At 34.6% G+C, this 22,147-nt stretch overlaps 1 protein-coding gene across 2 annotated transcripts in view; it reads right to left on the reverse strand.

The window, feature by feature from the left end:
- Positions 1–22,147, reverse strand: part of LOC149793003 (TBC1 domain family member 15-like) — a 70,248-nt gene that overhangs the window by 23,476 nt on the left and 24,625 nt on the right. For both annotated transcript variants that reach the window (XM_089966870.1, XM_089966872.1), the window contains exons 5-7: positions 11,669–11,763; positions 8,160–8,407; positions 3,274–3,377 (exon numbers count right to left, since the gene is read on the reverse strand). In XM_089966870.1, the coding sequence (XP_089822996.1) occupies positions 3,274–3,377; positions 8,160–8,407; positions 11,669–11,763 (447 nt within the window). The remainder of the gene's footprint in view (positions 1–3,273; positions 3,378–8,159; positions 8,408–11,668; positions 11,764–22,147) is intronic.

A 22,147-nucleotide genomic window follows, 5' to 3' on the forward strand; every position in this document is an offset into this window, starting at 1 on the left:
TATAAGACATACCATTTTTATAGCATTAAGCAATGACATTAACATAAGACACAATTTTTATAACATTAAGCAGTGACATTAATATAAGACATACCATTTTTATAACATTAAGCAATGACATTAATATAAGACACAATTTTTATAACATTAAGCAATGACATTAATATAAGACATACCATTTTTATAACATTAAGCAATGACATTAATATAAGACGCAATTTTTATAACATTAAGCAATGACATTATTATAAGACATACCATTTTTATAACATTAAGCAATGACATTAATATAAGACACAATTTTTATAACATTAAGCAATGACATTAATATAAGACATACCATTTTTATAACATTAAGCAATGACATTAATATAAGACACAATTTTTATAACATTAAGCAATCACATTAATATAAGACATACCATTTTTATAACATTAAGCAATGACATTAATATAAGACACAATTTTTATAACATTAAGCAATCACATTAATGTAAGGCACAATTTTTATAACATTAAGCAATCACATTAATATAAGACATACCATTTTTATAACATTAAGCAATCACATTAATATATGACATACCATTTTTATAACATTAAGCAATGACATTAATATAAAACATACCATTTTTATAACATGAATTAATGGCACTAATATATGACCTACATTTTTATAACATTAAGTAATGAGACTAATATATGACATACCACTTTTTGTAACATAAAGTAATGAAGCTAATAAAGGCAAGCTATATATATAAAATATGCGACCATATGAATTGAGATCCCATTGGCCAGTTACCATTGTAGAAGACTGTTACATTCTGCCACTATGAAACCATGTGGCAAAGTAACTGTAAAGGACAGAAAAGTCTATCAATAAATGCCACCCAAGGGTGCATCAAAATTTGTCTTTTAGTGAAATAAGTAAAAAAAATGATCATAAATAAAAAAAAGGATCTATAAACATTCTCTTTAGTAATAGCCATCCCTAATATGTTATGGTCTTCCACAGGGATCTGTTCTTGGACCTGTTCTCTTGATTCTATACACAATTGTACGCTGATGACACCCAAATATGTTGTGGTGTTCCACAGGGATCTGTTCTTGGACCTGTTCTTTTGATTCTATACACAATTGTATGCTGATGACACCCAAACATGTTGTCGTGTTCCACAGGGGTCTGTTCTTGGACCTGTTCTCTTCATTCTATACACTCAGCTGCTCTCAAGTGTCAGAGATCATCATCCAGTGTCTCATCAATTGTACGCTGATGACACCCAAAAATACAAATCTAGCCACCCAACTCAAGTTGATGCTACCAGCCAAGGTGTAGAGAGGTGCATTTCTGATGTGAAATCATGGATGACATGTAACAAGCTGCAGATGAATGATGACAAAACTGAAGCCATTCTGATCACAACACAAAGACTTTCTGGTTCACATCCTTTACCTCAAACAATAAATATCAGCAACACCAACATTAAATTCACACAGTCAGTATGAATTCTAGGTGTTACTTGCGACAGTACTCTCACACTGCACCAACATGTCATGAACATATGCAAGGCTGCATATCTTGAGCTGAGATACATCAGCTCCATTTGCAACTATCTTTCAATTGATGCCACTAAAACACTTGTGTGTTCATTAGTACTTTCAAGACGGACTAGTGTAACTCAATTCTGTCTGGTTTGTCTCAATATCTACTCCAGAAACTTCAGAAAGTTCAAAACACAGCTGCTCGGATCATCCTTAGAGTACCATGATCAGAGCACACTTCCCCTTGCACTGCACCATGTTATGTGTTTAGGCTCGAATAAACAGTAGCACAGAAAGAATGAAAACAACAAGCTTTTTAAAATTTAACAAATAATTTATTTTTCTGGAAAATTCTGCAAAAAGAAAGAAAAAAGAACTTATGGTTTCAAGAATCAAATCCAAAATTAATCTAAGAATAATCCATGAATTAATTGCAAAAGTCCTAGTAATAAATGTTCTAATAATTTCAAATTCGAATCCTGATGTAAAATCCAAGATGGATGACAATGACGCATGCTGTAGTCATTACTGTGCTTATCTACAGTTCCTTGTAAAAGTACAAATAATGGCACTCTGGTGTTGGAAATCCAAATTTTAAATTTGTATGCAATGTCTTTCCAAAATTTCTGTGTGAGCACTCCTCAAAATATTTCCAGAGAATAAAGAATTAATCCTTTTGAAATCAAACTGATCTGAAGAATTATTATAGCTCAAATCTGGCTATAAAAAATTAACTTGACATCAGTATGAAAGCCCAAAACTGAAAAATCTTTCTCAAAACAAAGATTATATTGTATCATAAGACGCAGTTTCGAAATTCCCCCAAGTTGCAAAATGGGGGGGTCACATGATCATGTTTATATCACATACACAGAATATGGTCTTGATTAGACCAATGATTTTATTCCCAGAATAAAATTAAAAAAAGTGTTTACTTCTTAACCCACGTAGTCCCATCATGACCTTGACAACAACCAATCATTTTAAAATAAAATAGAACTTTGTTTACTAATTTTGAATCCAGGTCAGAATTTAGATCAACACCTGGTGTTTATAAACTAACAGTCAAGGTCAAACAATTTTCTGAAAAAGTATCATCTCTAGTGAAAAATTTTAGATTATAATAGAATAAAAAATTCAAAACTGACAAACAATTAAATTAAAAATAAACATGATTAAATCAGATATATGTTACAACCCTAAACTGGCTATCCATTCAATCCAGAATTAAACATAAAATTTGTTCGCTGTGCTATGTTTCACTAATGGACTCCAGTCCAACATACCTATTTGACCTCACCCATGTGTATACACCAGAAAGATACTTACAATCCTCTTCTGACAATCGTATACTCATCATTCCCACAATGAAAACGAAGTCATATGGACAACATTCTTTTACATACCAGGGACAAGCAACGTGGAATGAATTGAGCACTGAATTTAGACACAAAGAGACTGATCTCATTCAAGAGTGCTCTTAAAACTCACCTATTTCGACTGCAAGAACAAACTTAAAGACCTAAAATGGTTTCCTACCCTAAATATTTTCAGCATGTTTTATGTTTTCTAATTTCATGGTGTTTGTTTTTTTTGTAATCATATCATTATATATGTTTATTTTATGTTTTAGCTTCTAAAGATTAGGCGCTATACAAAGTCTTCATTATTATTATTATTAATATACAGGTGTCTGTAGTATAGAGGTTTAACTGAAAATATACTGACGCAAAATATGGATAATCTCTGTCTGTCCTTGGCACATCCTTGTCCACAATTCGCAGGTGATCCCTCATGTCACTGACATCTATCTTCAGCCTGTTTACATATACCTGTGAAACAAAAGTATAAATACAGCCAACTCTCATTACAAAGACATTCTTATGATAGAATAAATACAGCCAACTCTCATAAGGACATTCTTATGATGGAATAAATACAGCCAACTCTCATTACAAGGACATTCTTATGATGGAATAAATACAGCCAACTCTCATTACAAGGACATTCTTATGATGGAATACTCACTGAATGATGATAATACAAATCACTTCGAAGGTTTAGGTGATACTGCATTAACAGGATCAGACAGATGAACTTGTGATCATAAGCTATTACAACTCTATGGTCTTAAACTAAGTAACAGAAAAGAGTGAAAACCAAGTTATATAAAACTCAACAAATAATTTATTTCCCTAGAATATAAAGTGAAAATTTAAAAAGAACTTACAGTATTACAAATAAATACCAAAGAGTCTAATAAGTTCTATCACCAGTCCTAATGAATAAAGCTCTAATTAAATTCCAGTGGTGTTTGAAATATAATCCAGTACTGAAAGTGTTGATGTGTATGTAGTGGCCTGTGATGTGTTGACGTGATTGCACTCTTTTGATGGATCACAATATTATAGTCCATCACGTCCTTGTTTGAATTCACTATAATTCCCAGTTAATGTCTCTGTTCAAGAATATAATTGAGCACTTTGTAATTCCAGAGAATAATAACTCCTTCCCAAACTAAATACTGAACACAACAATAAGACTGATTTCTGATTCAGATGTTACTGCAGGAATATACAATTTTTCTGGTAAACAAGATTACAAAAGATTATAAAACCCTCAATTTCACCTAGGTCACAATTAGCCTTTTCTGTAAAAAAAACCCCAAACCATTACTTGATGCAATCTTCCATTGTAAAAGATTATGATACTTAAATTATAATATAGAATATGGTGAACACGTTAGTCTAGGTATTTTTATGGGGGAATTCCAATAATCATGACTCAGACCATAATAAAAATGTTTACTTCTATTGATAATGATTTACTTAACCCCCCTGGAATACTAGCTAGGATCAATCATTCTAGTCAGGAATAGAGTCAATTTGATTTTGGACAAGGTCATGTCCAAAATACAATTAAACATAACAAACCATGATGGAGAAACAAACCTAACACATGACACAATTTAAATATACATAACAAATCAAATCCCCAACCTTTCCAAATACACATGTAATCTTAACTGAACATGTTTTAAGTATTTTTTCTCTTTATCTCTTAAAAGAGAGCTGATACACCTAAGCTGGGCATTTTCTATTGAAATGACTGGAGTGCTACTTCAAACAGTCATAAGACAGCTTGGGTTATATCCCTTTGCATATCTTGACTGATTATCACATTCAAAGACTTGAAGAGCTAAATATGGACAGTGACTTATTATTAGAAACAAAAACTATTCTTAGTAACAAAGAGTAGACAATATGCTGTAAATGGATGGCTTCATCTGTTTGGGTTGCATCCTCACATTAGCACATTCTTCACTGTTGTTGGCCTTTTCATTTTGTATGCAGCCTTTTACGTTGCTGACAATGAGTGCCAGGTCCTGCAATGACATAACCAATCCTTCCATTTTTTCCTTAAACCCTCACATTTGGAGCCTTCATCACATGCTCTCTTCAACTTGTTATTCTGTGTCCATAGAAGTTATGAGTTATGCAGGTGGGACACAACTTGTAATGACCTCATACCTAAAAACAGCCCATGTGGGTGGTGTTTTAAATCCTACAGGCAAACTTTGTAACATGGTGGCTAAGTTTCAATATATAGAATTAAGTGAAGACAATGTTCCTGGGGTGAAATTACATTGTAGCTTAAAGAAAGTCAATGTGTGATGCAAATGAGAGGGTGGTTACAATGGCATCTCCCCAAAAATGCAAATAGAAGTAAATTTATATTCTTTATTTTAGTCATTTAGGCTACTGTCGTATAATACATACAAAAACGTTACTATATTGGAGTACAGTGCACTTCTGATAGTATAACTTTCTGACATGATTAAGCTGTTATATTGCAAATAAACTGTGAAATGTGCTGAAATCAAGCTACAGAATTGTTCCAAAGATGGAAGGGCACGCCAATATGAATCTTAACATGTTGTCTCTCCATTATTTTCATAAACTGAAGAAAAAAGTGGGAACTAATAGTAAAAAATTTCTGGAACAGAACTTACAAAACATTCTGAGACAATGTCACATATTTACCTGCCCCAATATTACATTTATGGCTCGAACATTTAATTATATAAAAGAAAATGTAGAAAGAGAATCCTCCGCATAGATGTTTTTCAGCATCCTGTAATGACGTGCATTCTTAATAATACATAGATTGTGTTTACTGATTCTTTTCATGCCAATTTTGATGCATGAAAAGTATTAAATCATGCATGTAGTTTCGCACGATAAAAATTCAAATAATCGTCAGGAATTCTTCCATCACAGCTGTATCAGTTTTGTAGTTAAAATTATGTGCCTTATGATTTTTCTGGCAAATGGTTTCTGAGTGCCATTATCTAATTCATTTAGTTTTTGATTTCACCATTCATTCTCATAATGAAAAAGAATGCACAATAATTGGCCAAACAGAGGCAGGTACATATAAGTTGGTAAGTAAAAGAGTAGACTTAAAATAAAATGAATAAAACAATGGCCAAATGAATAAAACAATGGCCAAATGAAAAAAAAATAAAATAAATGAATGTAAGAAAAGATAGACAAATAGGAGAATTGCATAATATATGAATTCAGGGCTGTTCCATTTAAACATACATGGTACCCAGGAAAGGCAGTTTTTACAAAATCTATGCCAGGTACTTTAATTTCATAGAGTTCATATTAAAATTATAAGAAAATTGAGTACCCCCTATCAAAAGTGCCTTCCCTGGGTCCCAGGTATGTTTTACTGGAACACCCTTATAATGAATGAGAATAAACAAGATGATAAAAAAGGGAACACACCATTTTACAAAATGGACATTATAATTTTAACAAAACCAGAAATACAAGATGCAAATTATGATAACAAACAGAAGTTACTATTGAATTTTTTTATTGACTGTTTTTATTAGTGTGAACAATACAACAATTATGTTCTTAGCTGTTAAATCACTAATCTCCCCAGGACTTAAAGACTACAAAACAAGTCTATCTATTAAATCTGTTTAATAATTTATTTTGAGTGTTATTTTGTACACATTGATATGAGTGTTATTTTGTACATGTTGACATGTGTTATTTTGTACATGTTAATATGAGTGTTATTTTGTACACACTGATATGTTATTTTGTACATGTTGACATAAGTGTTATTTTGTACATGTTAATATGAGTGTTATTTTGTACACACTGATATGAATGTTGTTTTTTACACATTGATATGAATGTTATGTAAACGTTGATATGAGCATTATTTTCTAAACATCGATAAGAGTCTTATTTTGCACACATTGATATGAGTATTATTTTTTCACACATTGATATGAGTGTTATTTGGTACACACTGATATGAACAGAGCAACAAATTTCACAGAGAATAAGACATAATTTAGTGTACGCATCATAATGTGTACACACCAATCTTGTTCTGTTTGTCCAAAAGCAATATGGCAGTTCACATCTGGTCTTGTTGGTAAACAAATTCTATTTATAGTAAAAAGGTGATTTCATAATCCGCCGTATTATGAACCACCAATCCAGAGCTCTTTCCCTCCATTGTATTATTTTTTCAGTGTGCATTCTATTGTGTAATCCAGGTTTGGTGCATTTTCTTTGAGAGGTCCTTCATCATGTATTTGGTAATGTTCCTTTTCTTCTGAATCAACAGTCTTCCACGCCAAGATAGCCACCTTCTTCTTATTAATATTATTTATGGTTTTATGTATCAATTAATATATATTGGTCAAATTACATCATATGCTTGGGGCATAGAACTTCACATGATTACAGCAGAAAACTATATTTTGCAATTCTAACTGAAAAAGTACTTTGATTACATTATTGTAATTACAAACTGGTATCAACAGTTAATCAATTGCCACTTGAACAAGCAATGAAATTTGTTTAGTTTTCAAAACTTCAACAAGTCCCAAAAATCAGCATGTAGTCTTGAATTATCGACCTAAATTAGGTAGCTGCAAAGCTGAAACAGCCATGACCATTATGGTTTACAGCAGATGAGAAGTACAGTGTGACAAAAGATGTACATTTATAGGGTTTGTTTCAATATAGCTTTGAACTGTTTTTGACATCGTCAATGTCCTTTTCTTGTGAAATCTTAAAAAACTAACAAAAATAAAAATTTAAAAAATGGTGGTTGATTAAAGATGCTTCTCTATTGTAATTACAATATTGTAATTTAGGTACTCCTATCAGTTAAAATTAATTTCAATCTTTAGTTTTTGGTGTGCTCATCTGAAGTCATTTGGCCATATTTGATAGGGTAATTACCAAGAATGGCATAAAAACCTTATTGGAATTGTTTTGTGTTGAATTATGAAGAATGTATGTATCTGCATGTTCATAACAGGTCAATAAATATTGAGCTAAATTACACGTTTTTTCCAAGATTCATTACAGGAAAGAAACAAATTATAATAATTTTGATAGTTTTTTTTACTGCAACTGTATCACTGATACTAACTGTATTAACACCACTGTAAATATTAGTTTCTTGTTGCTAGTGATTGTGATATTATTCAAAACCAAAAATTTAAAAAAAAAAAAAAATTCTAATTCCACCAACAAGATAATTAGATTTTAATGTTTTATATAATTTACCTGTGCTTGTATTTTCATGAACTCTAATTGCTGACGGGTTTCATTGGAATTTAGGTCAAGGTCACTGCAATCAGTGGATAAGCTTGAAAAATCTGGTTGTCCTGATGTCACTTGGGCAGCTTGTGACACCAGATTGTGCTTGGATGATTCAGAGATGGGGTCTTCACATTGGAAACCAGGGCTTTTGAGTCCTTGCTGACTTTCATCCAACAGGTACTTGGGAACTAGTCCTTGTTCATAGGGTGATGCTGAAAAGAAAACGCAACAGAATCAAAATGAAACTTTTTTGATTGCCCTTTGTTTTCTAATATTGTAACTAACAGTAATATTGTAACAAATATTAATGTTGTAATAAATAGTAACATAACAGAAAATAGTTGTTGTTGTTGTTGTTGTGGGGTTTAATGCCATTTTTCAGCACGATAGGCTTTACATGGCGGCCAGTATTAATGGTGGAGGAAGAACCCGGAAAACACCGGAAAGAACCACCGACCCACGAGAAGCTACTGGCAAGCTTTCTCACATGCCCACATTGGTTGAATCTTAGACTTGAACTGCCGCAGACAGAGGTGAGATGGCAGTGATCCGTAACGAAAAGTGCTTTAGACCACTCAGCCACTCGGGGCCCCCAGAAATTATTGTCACAAATAATAATACTGTAACGAAAGTAACAATGTAACAAACAGTAATATTGTAAAAAGCAGTACTATTGCAATAGTAACACTGGGACAACCAATATTATTGCAACAAATAGTAAAATTATAACAAATGGTAATATTGTAACAAACTGTAATATTGTAAAAACAGTCATTAGGGCTGTTACAGTAAAACATACCTGGGACCTAGGAAGGCTCTTTTAATGTGGGATACTCACCCATAGATGGAATTCAGAATTTTATTATCATTTTAATGTGAACTTAGTGAAGTCAAATCACCCTGGCATATATTTTCAAAAACTGACTTCCCAGGGTACCATGTAAGTTTAAATGGAAGAAACCTTATGTAACAGCATTAATATTTGGCAAAATTTCTGCAGGTATGTAATTGTTATAAATTTATTACCTTTAATTGGGTACACATTTTCATGAATTACATGGTTACTAATTAAACAAATTCATTGATCCATCAGTGGAAATATAGTACAAACTCATTAACTGAAAAAATCCCTATGAACAATGGCCTTTCAATGGAAAAAATAGTATACACCTAATAATTAAAAAATTCAATCATCCTTCAATAGCAAAAGTTAACAAAGCTATTATTTAAAAAAAATCCCTATGAACAATGGCCTTTCAATGGAAAAAATAGTACACACCTAATAATTACAAAATTCAATCATCCTTCAATAGCAAAAGTTAACAAACCTTTTATTTTTAAAAAAACCCTATGAACAATGATCCTAGGACCCAATTCATGAATTTAAGTACTGATGAAAGAGCCATTTTTCAACAAACCATGAAAATGTATACCCTTCAAAAGAAATGAATGCACAGGAACTCCAAAATCCAGGGCTGACAGAAAATGAATGCACAGGGACTCCAAAATCCAGGGCTGACAGAAAATGAATGCACAGAACTCCAAATTCCAGGGCTGACAGAAAATGAATGCACAGGGACTCCAAAATCCAGGGCTGACAGAAAATGAATGCTACAAGCCAGATCATACTTCTGAGTATCTCCAGTTTTCAACAGTGTCATGCTAGCATGCATGCTTTGCAATACAGAGTGTCTAGACTTTGACAGTGTCATGCTAGCATGCCTGATTTGCACTTTGGGTGTCTAGACATTGACAGTGTCATGCTAGCATGTTTGCTTTGCACTTTTGGGTGTCTAGACTTCAACAGTGTCATGCCAGCATGTATGCTTTGCACTTTTGGGTGTCTAGACTTCAACAGTGTCATGCTAGCATGTATGCTTTGCACTTTTGGGTGTCTAGACATTGACAGTGTCATGCTAGCATGTCTGATTTGCACTTGTGGGTGTCTAGACTTCAACAGTGTCATGCCAGCATGTATGCTTTGCACGTTTTGGTGTCTAGACTTCAACAGTGTCATGTCAGCATGTATGCTTTGCACTTTTGGGTGTCTAGACTTCAACAGTGTCATGCCAGCATGTCTGCTTTACAACCTTGGGTGTCTAGACTTCAACACTGTCATACTAGCATGTCTGCTTTGCACTTTTGGGTGTCTAGACTTCAACACTGTCCTACTAGCATGCCTGCTTCGCAATTTTGGGTGTCTAGACTTCAACAGTGTCATGCTAGCATGCTTGCTTTGCAATTTTGAATGTCTAGACTTCGACAGTGCCATACTAGCATGCCTGCTTTGCAAGCTTGGGTGTCTAGACTTCGACAGTGTCATGCTAGCATGCCTGCTTTGCCATTCTGAGTGTCTAGACTTCGACAGTGTCATGCTAGCAAGCTTGCTTTGCAAGACATCAACGGTGTCAAGCTAGCATGTCTGGTTTGCAATTTTGAGTTGCTTGACTTCAACAGTGTCATGCTAGCATGTCTGCTTTGCAAGCTTGGGTGTCTGGACTTCAACAGTGTCATGCAAGCATGCCTGCTTTCCAATTCTGGGTGTCTAGACTTTGACAGTATCATGCAAGCATGCTTGTTTTGCAATTATGAGTGTCTAGACTTTGACAGTATCATGCAAGCATGTCTGCTTTGCAATTTTGAGTGTCTAGACTTTGACAGTTCCATACTAGCATGCCTGCTTTGCAATTTTGAGTGTCTAGACTTTGACAGTGTCATGCAAGCATGTCTGCTTTGTAATTGTGAGTGTCTAGACATCAACAGTATCATGCAAGCATGCCTGTTTTGCAATTTTGAGTGTCTAGACATCAAGAGTGTCATGCTAGCATGCCTGCTTTGCAATTCTGAGTGCCTAGACTTCGACAGTGTCATGCTAGCATGTCTGCTTTGCAAGATTGGGTGTCTAGACTTTCATAGTGCCATGTTAGCATGTCTGTTTTGCAATTCTGAAAGTCTAGACTTCCACAGTACCATGCTAGCATGTCTGCTTTGCAATTTTGTGTGTCTAGATTTCGACAGTGCCATGCTAACATGTCTGTTTTGCAAACTTGGGTTTCAAAGTTTGATTTATACAGCCTTTCAGTGCATGGTGTGGTGGTTAGAAACCAAGTTAGTCTCCCATTTCTTCCACCCCAGCTTCTCCATTACATTTCATTTCAACAATCATTAAAAGACACCATAAAGGGTATCAAAAGTATTTCTTCAACAGAGTTTTCCAGTAAAATCAGTTAAAATTCAATATTTAAAACTCATTTACTTTCAGTGATATAATTTTGTGGTTCTGCATCTCTGCCAGTATTTAAATGTGCAAACAGGCCTCTGAGGAAGGTGAGGGTTTCATTTTTTAAATGATTTATATTTTTTGTTAGGTCTCTTAATTTGAGATTTGAAATAGGCATGAAATTCATAAATACTGGTATCACACACATATACATGTGAATAAAAAGTCGAGTGTTACAAAATGATTTGCCTACCTCCAGGTTTGGAGCTTAGCACAAGGATGGTTTTCCATCTAGACTTCATCTCATGGTACTTCAATATGTAGTCTAACAATAAAACACCCCGTTCTCTGGAAATTAAAATAAATCATATCCATAAATTGCATCTAATTTTGTGTTCTAACACATCTGTCAACATAATGTACTGTCTGATTAGTAAAAAAATCCAATGTGGATGTAATCTGCTATCTGATTTGGACAGACATCAAGAAACGGATGTTATGTTCTATCTGATTGGTCAGACATCAAGAAGTGGATGTAATGTTCTAGCTGACTGGTCAGACATCAAAAAGTGGATGTAATGTGCAATATGATTGATCAGACATCAAGAAGTGGATGTAATGTTTGATCTTATTGGTCAAACTTAAAAATTTATAACAATCAGATTTATGATGAACTGTTGGCAACTTTTACACTGTTTCGAACAATGAATAGATAAATTAATAAACTATGACTTTATTAAATATTATTTTAATAATGTAACATGTCTAATTTGTGTGAAAGATAATACTTAATTTGTGACAGTAAAATTACTGTTAACAGCCTTCAATCCTAAAACACAAGACTGTTATCCCTTGAATTTTCAGATGTGTTATCCAGAAAAGATCTTACAGAATGCCTTAGATATGGTATATTCATTCAATCATATGGAGATTCACTAACACATGCATGACAAACAAGACGAGTGAACAGACACATCAGATGTAAATACATGTAATGCACAAGTATGCAAAGGTTAGCTTGAATGATTGTACAGTACAAGGAAATAAACAATCATATCAAAGCAACAAAGAAATATGAAGTAAATATGAAGGTAACTGGAAATGTATGCATAAACTTAAAACATTCATTTATAATTATGTACAAGAACAAGGATTATACATATATATGCATGTGTGTGTGTGTGTGTGTATTTATTTCCATAAGTAATATAGGTGTTTTTTCTGTCCATATGTAATATTGAGCCTTTCTCTATAAATACAGGTCTAAAGCTTAATATTATCCAGTAAGGGGCATAACTCCATGTGCCTATTATTAGGTTCACTTATCCTCAGTATATGTGAAGAGATGAGGAGATGAGTGTTACAAATAAGATATGGAAAAATGTATTCTGAACATTAGAACAATGAACTAGAATGTACTAATGTAAAATCTGTGAAACTGAGTTTCATATATGGGAGCATCAGAGGTAGCTCCAAGTAGATTCAGCAGCTGGAACTCATCACTGCTTTGGATGAGCTCCATGTGGAGGGCTAAGCTAAAACTGATTATATATATATATATATATATATATATATATATATATATATATATATATATATATATATATATATATATACTAAGGAAAATCAGTTGTGACCTATCCGCTCAAACAAAAAAAAAATGTCAATATTTAGGTCAATATACTGGTGGCTGACAGACACTTTTTGAGAGACAGACATAGTAGTGTGATTTTAGGACCCATTTAGATCCCGTAAACTTGGTTTTAGGACCCAAGATGGTGCTCTACAGTTTTGTATTTTGCATAGGGTTAGGATTTTAAAGAAAAAGAATTTCCCTGGCTTTCCTCACTGGTTATACTGGCTATTTAGAAAAGACCTTGTATATCTTAGGATCTTAGGTATAATTCAAAGAACCTTTAATTCCCTTTATTTTGATGTATGATTGATGGGTGTAATATGGGTTATAGAGTATACAGCTTGGCCTTACTTCAGATGTGCACCTTTCAAAAAAAGTGCCAGCTCTACTTGGTCATTTTCACTTCCTGAACTTCAGAGGTAAATTGTATAAAAAAGAGCCAATAACTTTTTTTACATTTTACGTATTTGGTAATTCATTCATTGCACTTTCAGAAGCTGGTATTGTCTAGTCTGGCAAAATTCATTTTCCCTATTTTAATAGCTGCTATGTATAGTGTACTTTAGACTAATTCAGGCTGATTTTTTAACACAAGGGAGCAGGCATTTTAGTTAGCAGTGTGCTTAAATCATGTAAAATTTCCAAAAGTACAATATCCAAAAGAAATATCATCCATATTACATTAATGTAGCATAGAGGTATGCCAACATTCTCTCCATTGTGCATGTTTAAAGTGCAAACTACTTCACCTTACATATGTCACTCTCTCAAAAGTACATATTAACTGGTGAGCGCCCCCCCAAACAGATGCCATGAACTTGGTTTTAGGAACCAAAGAGATGCCATATACTAGGTCTTAGGACCCAGCATAGCCTCACAAATTGTCTAAGTCTTATTAGCCCTAGCATGGCCTCACACACTGTCTTATAGTCTTATTAGCCCTAGCATGGCCTCACACATTGTCCAAGTCTTATTAGCCCTAGCATGGCCTCACACACTGTCTTATAGTCTTATTAGCCCTAGCATGGCCTCACACATTGTCTAAGTCTTATTATCTCTAGCATGGCCTCACACATTGTCTTAGTCTTATTATCTCTAGCATGGCCTCACACATTGTCTTAGTCTTATTAACCCTAGCATGGCCTCACACATTGTCTAAGTCTTATTAGCCCTAGCATGGCCTCACACATTGTCTTAGTCTTATTAGCCTTAGCATGGCCTCACACATTGTCTAAGTCTTATTAGCCCTAGCATGGCCTCACACACTGTCTTATAGTCTTATTAGCCCTAGCATGGCCTCACACATTGTCTTAGTCTTATTAGCCTTAGCATGGCCTCACACATTGTCTTAGTCTTATTAGCCCTAGCATAGCCTCACACATTGTCCAAGTCTTATTAGCCCCAGCATGGCCTCACACACAGTCTTAGTCTTATTAGTTCAATCATGGCCTCACACACAGTCTTAGTCTTATTAGCTCTAGCATGGCCTCACACATTGTCCAAGTCTTATTAGCCTTAGCATGGCCTCACACATTGTCTTAGTCTTATTAGCCCCAGCATGGCCTCACATACAGTCTTAGTCTTATTAGTTCAATCATGGCCTCACACACAGTCTTAGTCTTATTAGCTCTAGCATGGCCTCACACATTGTCCAAGTCTTATTAGCTCTAGCATAGCCTCACACACTGTCTAAGTCCTATTAGCTCTAGGATGGCCTCACACACTGTCTAAGTCTTATTAGCTCTAGCATGGCCTCACACATTGTCTTAGTCTTATTATCTCTAGCATGGCCTCACACATTGTCTTAGTCTTATTAACCCTAGCATGGCCTCACACATTGTCTAAGTCTTATTAGCCCTAGCATGGCCTCACACATTGTCTTAGTCTTATTAGCCTTAGCATGGCCTCACACATTGTCTAAGTCTTATTAGCCCTAGCATGGCCTCACACACTGTCTTATAGTCTTATTAGCCCTAGCATGGCCTCACACATTGTCCAAGTCTTATTAGCCCTAGCATGGCCTCACACACTGTCTTATAGTCTTATTAGCCCTAGCATGGCCTCACACATTGTCTTAGTCTTATTAGCCTTAGCATGGCCTCACACATTGTCTTAGTCTTATTAGCCCTAGCATAGCCTCACACATTGTCCAAGTCTTATTAGCCCCAGCATGGCCTCACACACAGTCTTAGTCTTATTAGTTCAATCATGGCCTCACACACAGTCTTAGTCTTATTAGCTCTAGCATGGCCTCACACATTGTCCAAGTCTTATTAGCCTTAGCATGGCCTCACACATTGTCTTAGTCTTATTAGCCCCAGCATGGCCTCACATACAGTCTTAGTCTTATTAGTTCAATCATGGCCTCACACACAGTCTTAGTCTTATTAGCTCTAGCATGGCCTCACACATTGTCCAAGTCTTATTAGCTCTAGCATAGCCTCACACACTAAGTCTTATTAGCTCTAGGATGGCCTCACACACTGTCTAAGTCTTATTAGCTCTAGCATGGCCTCACACATTGTCTAAGTCTTACTATCTCTAGCATAGCCTCACACAGTCTTAATATTATTAGCCCTAGCATAGACTCAAACACAGTTTAAGTCTTATCAGCCCTAGCATAGCCTCACACATTGTCTTAGTCTTATTAGCCCCAGCATGGCCTCACACACAGTCTTAGTCTTATTAGTTCAATCATGGCCTCACACACAGTCTTAGTCTTATTAGCTCTAGCATGGCCTCACACATTGTCCAAGTCTTATTAGCTCTAGCATAGCCTCACACACTGTCTAAGTCTTATTAGCTCTAGGATGGCCTCACACACTGTCTAAGTCTTATTAGCTCTAGCATGGCCTCACACATTGTCTAAGTCTTACTATCTCTAGCATAGCCTCACACAGTCTTAATATTATTAGCCCTAGCATAGACTCAAACACAGTTTAAGTCTTATTAGCCCTAGCATAGCCTCACACATTGTCTGAGACTTATTAGCCCTAGCACAGCCTCACACGCAGTCTTAGTCTTATTAGCTCTAGCATGGCCTCACACATTGTCTAAGTCTTACTATCTCTAGCATAGCCTCACACACAGTCTTAGTCTTATTAGCTCTAGGATGGCCTCACACACTGTCTAAGTCTTATTAGCTCTAGCATGGCCTCACACATTGTCTAAGTCTTACTATCTCTAGCATAGCCTCACACAGTCTTAATATTATTAGCCCTAGCATAGACTCAAACACAGTTTAAGTCTTATTAGCCCTAGCATAGCCTCACACATTGTCTGAGTCTTATTAGCCCTAGCATAGCCTCACACACAGTCTTAGTCTTATTAGTTCTATCATGGCCTCACACACAGTCTTAGTCTTATTAGCCCTAGCATGGCATCACACCTTGTCTAAGTCTTACTATCTCTAGCATAGCCTCACACATTGTCTTAGTCTTATTAGCTCTGGCATGGCCTCACACACAGTCTTAGTCTTATTAGCCCTAGCATGGCCTCACACACAGTCTTAGTCTTATTAGCTCTAGCATGGCCTCACATATTGTCTAAGACTTACTATCTCTAGCATAGCCTCACACATTGTCTTAGTCTTATTAGCTCTAGCATGGCCTCACACCTTGTCTAAGTCTTATTAGCCCTAGCATGGCCTCACACATTGTCTAAGTCTTATTAGCCTCAGCATAGCCTCACATAGTCTTAATATTATTAGCCCTAGCATAGACTCAAACACAGTTTAAGTCTTATTAGTTCTAGCATAGCCTCACACAGTCTTAATATTATTAGCCCTAGCATAGACTCAAACACAGTCTAAGTCTTATTAGCCCTTGCACAGACAAACCATCTTCGTCTTATTAGTCCTACCTTAATCTCACAGTCAGTCTTAGTCTTATTAGCTCTAGCATAGACTCAGTCTTAGTTTTATTAGTCCTAGCACACAGTCCTAGTCTTATTAGTCCTAGTTCAGACTAACAATCCTAATTTTATTAGCCCTATCATAGACTCAGTCTTAATCCTATTAGCCCCATCATCGACTCACACAGTCACAGTCTTATTAGTCCTAGCACAAACTCACATATGATCTTATTTGCCTTAGCATTGCTTCACCCAGTCATAGTCTTACTAGCCATATTATAGCGTCAGACATAATCTTATAAGCCCTAGCATAGACTCACACAATTTTATTAGCCTCAGCATTGACTCAGTCTTATTAGCCCCAGCATAGACTCACACAGTCTTATTAGCCCTAGCAAAGACTCACACATAATCTGTTATACTAACCCTAGCACAGCCACACACATAGTCTTATTAGCCCTACCACAGACTAACACAAAGTCTTTGTTATATTAACCCTAGCATAGCTCGACACATATCTGATTGAGTTTGTTCTTGGTATCCTTGAATTTTCATCACAATTAAAAATGCTGAAGTTTGTTGATTTCATAGATGTCTTTCTTTGGAAGGTGGTTCCAAATTTTGCAACCATACAGCGGAACTGGGTTCACATTTTCTTATACAGATAAGCAGATGTTATTGGATTTAGTGCCAACTCCAAGATCAGCAAGGCCAAAAAATGTTTGCCATGGTTTCCAACATGCATTGAATGTTTGATTAATATAACAATGTGACCTATTTTGCGATATATCCAAGTGAGTAGCCGAAAAATCATTTTCTTGAAAGATAGTAGCTCCAATTTTAGTATGGAGTATGAACCTCTTCTCTTTCCATGTACAACAACAGGACTTTTGAGTATTTATTTCAATGCACCATTCTCATAACTATTATTTCAGACAGGTTGGTCAGATTATCAATAGAGTTTGCTACACATGTGAGGTCATCTCAAAGTGTAGGACAGCAGCATTGTAAGTTACCCTACCTATTTTACAACTTTGGTTACTCCTGATCAGCTTATGGTTTACCTTATCTATGAGCACCAGATAAAGAAAGGAGGACAGGATGCCATCCTGTCTCATATTAAACTATTTTGAGTAATATTTGCTGCTACACCTGTGTGTTGTAGATTAATGTATACATCTCTGATTGTCTCATATTAAACTACTGAGTAATTTTTGCTAGCTACACCTGTATGTTTTGTAGATCATTGTATACATCTCTGATTATCCTTCAGATTTTCCCTTTGATTTCAATACTGAACAGTATTTAGAGAAATTCATCAGTCCAAACAGTATTTAGAGAAATTCATCAGTCCAAACAGTATTCTCTAAGAAATTCATCAGTCCACAGAGTATAAATGCCTAATTTTGGGCATTTAGGCAAGCTGCATATGTTGGATTTGTAGGGGACGACCTTGTAGTTTGATAGCAGCTATATAATAGCTTAGCTCTTTTGAAAACCTTGATGTTTCGAATTGGGGATCTGAACTTCATTTAATTCTGGAAAACTACTTATTTTTTTACTGTACAATTTTTTAAATATAGCCTTTGTGAGTGATGGGCCACCATGCATCATGTGTTCACTTTGCAACAAGTCATAACTGGATGCTTTGGTCCTTTCTAAGACTTGAATAGCAATGGACAACACTGGATAGGTCCTGTTTAATGATTTCCTCAGCTACAAGTTCTTGTTTGCATAAATATTTCCTGAATATTGTTTGCGGCTAGAAACTGCTTGCTCAAAGTATGATGGAAAATTATTTTCACAAGAGCGTAATCTTTCTGAGTACTGAAGTCAGTGAAGTAATCTGCCAATGCATAAGCTATTACGGATGTGTCAGAAAAGGTCTGACCACCATGGTATATTGCAGCTCCTTATTTAAATGCTTTTGGCTTGTGTTTTTTTAATAAGATGCCAGAAGGGGTCTCAGTTACATTCAGCCCCTTCCTGAATTTCATTCAATTAATTAGATACAAAAAGGCATTATTATCAATACACTATTTATATCTAAAATCATATCTGAGTTTTTGTTCGTGACATACAGATCATGATAATAACCATGTGGTCTACCTTCTCTGATCCAGGTAATGCGAGCTTTGCATTGTATGTTTTATTATGGATTTTAAGCGAGTCATTCTAGTTTGGCTTTTGTATATGGATTAAATGGGTAGAGCATCACATGCAGCTTTAGCATACATTTATAGTACATGTACTTCAATATGTAGTCCAACAATGGAACACCTCGTTCTCTGGAATGAAAAATAAACAATATCCTTAAATAGCCTCTAAATTTGTGTTTGAACATATCTGTCAATGTAATGTGCTATCTGATTAGTAAAAAGTAAAAAATGTGGATGTAACATGTCATCTGATTGGTCAAACACCAAAATGTGTCTGTAATATCTGACTGGTCACACAGGAGATTTTAGATGCAAGGTGCTATCTAATTGGTCAATCATCAAAATTTGGATGCAATATTCTATCTAATTGTACAAGCATCAAAAAATGAATATAATGATGTATCTGATTGGTCAAACATCAAACTCTGTAACAGTTTTATGATGAACTATTGGCAATTTTGACACTTTGTGTAACATATGAGAGATTAACATTTTTAGCAATATGGAGATCAAATGGTAAACAATGATTTTATTAAATTTATTTTAATACTGTAACATGTTTAATATGTGTTAATAATAACACTTAATATGTGTTAATGATAACACTTAATATGTGTTAATGATATCACTTAATATGTGGTAATCTTAACACTTAATGTGTTAATGATAACACTTTATGTGTTAATGATATCACTTAATATGTGTTAATGTTAACACTTAATATGTGTTAATGATATCACTTAATATGTGTTAGTCTTAACACTTAATATGTGTTAATGATAACACTTAATATGTGTTAATGATATCACTTAATGTGTTAATGATATCACTTAATATGTGTTAATGATAAAACTTAATATGTGTTAATGATAACACTTTATATGTGTTAATGATATCACTAATATGTGTTAATGTTAACACTTAATATGTATTAATGATAATACTTAATATGTGTTAATGATAGCACTTAATATGTGTTAATGTTAACACTTAATATGTGTTAATGATAATACTTAATATGTGTTAATGATAATACTTAATATGTGTTAATGATAACACTTAATATGTGTTAATGAAAACACTTTATATATGTTAATGATAGCACTTAATATGTGTTAATGATAACAATTAATATGTGACAGTGATACTAATGTCAACAGCCTTCAATCCTAAAACACAAGACTGTTATCCATTGAATATTTAGATATGTTATTCATAAAATGTCTAAGAGAATGTCTCTGGATATAGCTAGGAATTCTGTTTTAAACTCCATTATCCAAATAACTTGTGACTGCGAATCAAGTGTTCTTATTTTTAAAACACAGTGTAAAAGCAAATCAAGTGTTCTTATATTTTTAACCACAGTAGCTTTCTATTATAAGGTCACCAGTTCCGCAATGAAAAGCTTCCTTGATAAAAGGAATGGACTCTCTTGAAGGGGACAAAATTGACAAAATAAACATGTCTTTTGTCATGCAAGGTGACATCTGATCTGGGGTTGTTTTTCTTCAAAGGGACTTGCGTATCTCTAAACTAAAAATGATGAATTATGTAGAGGAATGCGTTTGTTGATTGTTGATGCTTTTGTGTTACAAATGAAGTACACAGTACTACCAACATTTTGTGTACATACAGTATATTCTACTAAAAATTATGCTCTGTACATTTCTGTTCTGCTCTTACTGTCTCATCTTTTCATTATCAAGTATTATTTTATAGCTGATTTTGTTTTTTTTTCATTTTAATGTTTCTTTCCTTATAAAAATGACATTTCCTAAATATACCTTAAATATTTGTATTTTCCATATATGACCATGAGTTCATAGGTTTTCACCAGTACGTACAATAAGCAAATGGACACTGGCTCATGCAACAGGATATCCCAAGTATCATTATATCAACTTGTTTTTTATTTGTTCGTCATTCAACTGTTGAAGATACACCTTAATTCAATGGCCACTTTGTCTAACCTACAGATCCTCTTTTTGTTGTTGGACAATCAATAAAGATGTGAATGACTAAACTTAATTTAAAGATAACCAGGTGCAGTTTACACATTACAACCAATAAATGTGTCACTGACAGCTCAACAGCCTGGAGGCTGTACTACTCACATTCAGCTGGTTAAATGGAGAGATCAAAACCTGCACACCATACCAATAAAAACCTTACAAAGACTGAACAAATCTTCACAAAAACCTGTATTCATACATTATATAAGATCAACAGTGTCAAAACAACAAATGCCATAAACGAACTAATTTTACACACATTTACATAACTATTTACATCTTAGAAGCTTTATTTTATTCTTTTCATTTTGAGTGTCTTGTAACACACACACGCCTTATTATATGCAACACATGCACCCTTTGCACTTTCAAAATGTAATCAGGGGTCTTAAAGCCTATGCATCAGGTGTCAATGTTTTATTTTACACTGTAAAAATGATGTTAGTGTGCCTGCATTCAGGGACTTCTTACAATCTGTATTTGTTTTCATCACAGAAAAAAGATCTCTCACAGTCTGCATTGTTGTCAGGCAAGTTCAGTAGTCGCTAAATAACTAACTTCAGATTTAGAAAGTGGATGCCATCAGTACTAAATATCTGAATGATAATATCCAGCCAGTAGCAACAAAAGCTCATTTTCTAGTGGTTGTCTTTTAATACAGGCACACACTCATCAGGCAGCATGCAGTAATGCTCAAACAAACTCATTTTAAAGTGCTTCATGATCCATGTGTGGGGCAACTCGTGTCGCTACTAGTAAAAAAGCAAGATATGTGCAAGGCATTTTGAAAAACGAATTTTCAAGGTGTAATATTAACTTCTTCAGATTTATCATGTTCTCATTATTACATATTTATATCCCTCCCCCCCAAAAAAACATAGTCCTACAATGTAAAACCTCGACCTGATTTTTATTTTTTGGGTGTTGAGGTCTTACTGCCCAATAACGGCAGTGGGGAGTGTGTTCCGATGTTGATTAACACTGGAACGATAAGGCAGATGTTTTAGAATATCTCACACATCTGGCATCCCAAATTGGCAGTTTTCTACAAATTAAAGTTATGTTTTATTCAG

The sequence above is a fragment of the Sinohyriopsis cumingii genome, chromosome 8 (genome assembly GCF_028554795.1).
Source record: "Sinohyriopsis cumingii isolate HCF-2022 chromosome 8, ASM2855479v2, whole genome shotgun sequence".
Classification (NCBI taxonomy): domain Eukaryota; kingdom Metazoa; phylum Mollusca; class Bivalvia; order Unionida; family Unionidae; genus Sinohyriopsis; species Sinohyriopsis cumingii.